Source organism: Alnus glutinosa, chromosome 6 (assembly GCF_958979055.1).
Source record: "Alnus glutinosa chromosome 6, dhAlnGlut1.1, whole genome shotgun sequence".
In the NCBI taxonomy this organism is placed as follows: Eukaryota; Viridiplantae; Streptophyta; class Magnoliopsida; order Fagales; family Betulaceae; genus Alnus; species Alnus glutinosa.
Genome location: NC_084891.1, coordinates 20,042,841 through 20,046,789, shown reverse-complemented (window position 1 = coordinate 20,046,789; position 3,949 = coordinate 20,042,841). Strand labels below are relative to the sequence as shown.

At 37.0% G+C, this 3,949-nt stretch overlaps 1 protein-coding gene across 1 annotated transcript; it reads right to left on the bottom strand.

The window, feature by feature from the left end:
• Positions 1–224: 224 nt before the first annotated feature.
• LOC133871593 (probable pectin methylesterase CGR2) lies at positions 225–1,467 on the bottom strand. The gene is made up of 3 exons (XM_062309020.1): positions 1,146–1,467; positions 741–796; positions 225–413 (listed from the first exon to the last, which is right to left on the bottom strand). The coding sequence occupies exons 1-3, from the start codon at positions 1,450–1,452 to the stop codon at positions 225–227; spliced, it is 552 nt and encodes a 183-aa protein (XP_062165004.1). The 5' UTR covers positions 1,453–1,467.
• Positions 1,468–3,949: the final 2,482 nt, after the last annotated feature.

Here is a 3,949-nt window from a genome sequence, read left to right as displayed (position 1 = left end):
GGAGAAGTTCAAGAATATATTTTGGGGTAATTACCTTTTCCCCCATGAACTATCAACTTTTGCAAAAATCCCCCATGAACTACCAACTCAACCAAAATTAATCATTCAACTACCAAAGTTACTCATTTTCCCCCCTTCTCTCAGTCAAAGGAATTAAGTCCAACGATCAACAGGTCATGTGCGGGTCACGTGCCATATTAATGATTTTTCTTCCACTTTTACCCTTAGTCCCTTAGTCCTATCCCTTTCTCATTTATCTTCTTCATCTTTTCAACTACTACCTCTCCGAAAATCTCCCACCCTCCATTTTCAACCTCACGAATCTCCAAGTTCTCAACGTCGCTCACAACCTCCTTTCCGGGAAAGTCCCTAACGACGCTCATGAGTTTCAGTATCTCTGGCTGGACTCGAACCTGTTGTACGGTACCCTGCCCTCAGCTCTCGCAAACTGTTCCTCGCTCGTACATCTTAGCAAAGGAGACCATGCGCTAAGAGGTACTAAGAGGTATCATCCTGGCAACCATCGGAGTGATTCGGAAGCATCAGGTGCTATCATTGTGGCATAAAGAGCTCTCAAGTGTTTTTATCATTTAACAATATGCATAGAAGCTGAAACACAACATGAATAACTTGTAAAAAATCTGGCTCTATTTCAGACCCCCTAAAAAGACAACAAAGACAGAGCCTAAAACAACCTAAGAGCTGAAAGACACCGTGTAAGAAATGTGAGATACACTTACCGGCCGTCCAAATTTGGATAACTCAGCAACTTTAGCTCTCTGTTGACCAGGGTGACCTAAACATAAAATTGAAAAGCAAATAAAATTCAAGATATTATTACCAACACAGAGATCAAGTTCAACTACTATTTCACCTAAATAACAATGATGAACAAAGTGGAAAATTAGAGATTAAGCATGATTGCCAGTAGGAGATTTTTATGACAGCATCCTAAAGGAATAACAGAACCAAGAAAAATACATCTAAAAATTATTCAAATGTGTACATATATCTAACAGGTAAGTATACTTTTAACACTATAAATGGAATTATTTCTGCTGATTATTGTATGGATATTTTGTAATATTAATATATCAGGAGGTTACATAAATTTCTCAAAAGAAAAAGAAAAATAACAAGAGTACCTGTGAAAATAACAAGACCATCAACAGACACCCTTGCAAATTCTAGAAGAGTCTTGTTTAGGTATTTTGGAGACAGGTAATCCAAAGCATTTGACACAATAACTAGAGAAAAAGATTTTGCTCTATAAGGTAGAGGAAGCTTGACATCAGCCATGCGCACAATGCCTTTTCGCACAAGATTCTTGCAGTTTCCATCAGCGTCCTCTATGTCATATGGTTCCACACCCCATGCTTCAGTTACCTTTTCTTTTAACAATTTGGAGACCACATAACAAGTATCAGGGCCCACATGCAAAACTTTACGCATGCTGTCCCCATAGGCTTCCTTTAGAAAATGTATTACTCATTGAATTTCTAATGTGCAAGAAAAGTCACCTGCAAGATGAAATGAAATTCCAAATCATACTTGAACAAAGAGTTGACGGCATATTGCTAATAATGATCACTTTGCACTAACTTAAACCTCACTTTGGCCAATGAGAATGGAAACTTTATCAGCCAAAAAAATAGGATTGAGAGGGAATGAGGCCAGCTATGTTGTCTCCAATGGCTAGTAGCTGGAGTCTCACCATTATATGTGGCGTCAGATTTTCATCTAGCTGGAGTCTCACCATTAGGAGCAGCTTTTTGGTTAGTGGGAATCAAGTTACTGGTAGTGGAACTTTTATATTAACTAGTTATTCAGATATAAATGAATTTGAAGATTTTATTAGTGATTCCCATTTAACGTGAATTACATGCTTTGGTTATAAAAAAAAAAAAAAAAAAAAAAAAAAAAAAAAAAAAAAAAACATGAACACTGGGTATATATATGAAAGATATATTATACAGTAATATTATGTGAAAAAGGCTCATAGGAATAAAAACTCAAGGACTGAAATGCTGCAATGAAATCCTATGTATTACATTCGATCTTTCAAGCTTCCAAATCCTATGTATTACATTCCCTAAGGGTAATCACTTCAAATCCTGTATGTATGAATATATAACTATATATATTAAGGGAATCAAAAGCATGCCATGTTCTCCTATGTTTTACCAAACGTAAACAAAGTCATTGTTCACGTCATATTTTCTTTAATTCTTTGTTTCCAATACGTTGAAGTTTTAAAAACTATCAATATCTGCTCCTTTACAACTTTGTGCACTGGCTATTGAATCATCTGGGCCACATCGGCGGAACCCAGACTAGCCTTCCTGCACTTTTTCGCAATGCGCATTATGCTGACCAATGCTGGAGATTCATTTAACGCCGTAAGGGTGAATGCGGATAGGAACTAGAAGTCCTCAAATGCGATTAGACCAAACAAAAATGGTCGAACTAGAAGTCCTCCGCTATGTCATCTGTGGCGTCCGTCATTGCCTCACAAACAGACCAAGCGAGCAAGAGATAATCGTGAGTGTGTGAAGAATGAGAATCAGGTTGGGTGGGATCACGTGAGTGAACTCGGGCACCGGTGGGTCTTCGGTTAACAATCCCTCCGTCTAGCCGATGTCCTGTGGGTCGGAGCCAATGGTGGAGGAGGTGAAAATGTGGACTTATCTTCGTTGTTTTGTTTCTTATTGTTTTTTTTTTTTTCCCAAAATCCTTTAACAAATGAGGATGAGGGCAAAATTGGAAGAAAAATTATTAAAATGGCACGTGACCCGTACATGACCCATTGACCGTTGGACTTAACACCTCTGACTGATGGAATGGGGGAAAATGAGTAACTTTGGTAATTAAATGCTCTATTTTGGTCGAATTGGTAGTTCATTGGAGATTTTTGCAAAAGTTGGTAGTTCATAGGGGGAAAAAGTAATTACCCCATGTATTTTAAGCACATTCAGCAATGGATCTTTAGAATCCAAATTTTCTGGTTTTTTAATGCTTTTTATTATTGCTTGTGCTGCAACCTAGAAAAAATGCTAAAAATTTTGAGTTCTAGGTTCAACTAGCAAGTTGGTCAATTTAACCATCTTTACAAAAAAAAAATTATCTCTTATCAGAATTTCCATAAGAGAAAAAGAATGTACCTTAGGGGAGCTTTGGATAGTGCACAATTTTTCGTCACATGAGAAAATCAACCATCTAGCATTAAGATGTAACATGAAAACTTATCAGATATCAGGCATAAACTCTTAATCATATATAAGCATATTCAATCAAAGTACAATGAATTGAGGCATCAGGCAAAAATACATACAATATCTGAAAAGTCATCAAAAGGAAAAAAAAAAAAAAAAGTTTTGCATCTTCTCCCCCAATTTTTTTTTTTTTTTTAATAAAAAAAAAGTAACAGAAAACAACAAAAGCATGCTATCAGGGAAAAAGATAAAATCTAATTCTAGCATGTGAGGTAAGAGCAAACCTATCCTCATAAAGAGGTTTGAAATTACCAAGACAGAAAAGCAGCTGCTTGACGTGCTTTTTCTGTCATCCTCATAAGTACCTGCAGAAGATTCTCTAAAGAAAACTAAAGAATAATGAGGATAAAATTTTTCCAACCAATAATGCAAAGCATAGGAAAAAAAAAATGACGGTGATAGAATGATGCAATACATAAATACCGACATGCTCTAGAATTAGGAACCATAATCCTAGACATGCCATGTACTCACCAACTAGGTGAGTCCACTCCTTCTCAAGGGGTGAATGGTCTCATCCTTTTTGACCCAAACCTTCTTGATCATCGGAGCAGGATTGTGGGCCTTGCCCAAGTTGTCCAGGCAGCTCAGGACATTCTGCATCATGTTTAGCAACCTTTCATAGACATGGTTGTTGTGAGGCTCTTGCGGCTTTTTCTTGAAGTGCCTTGATTTGT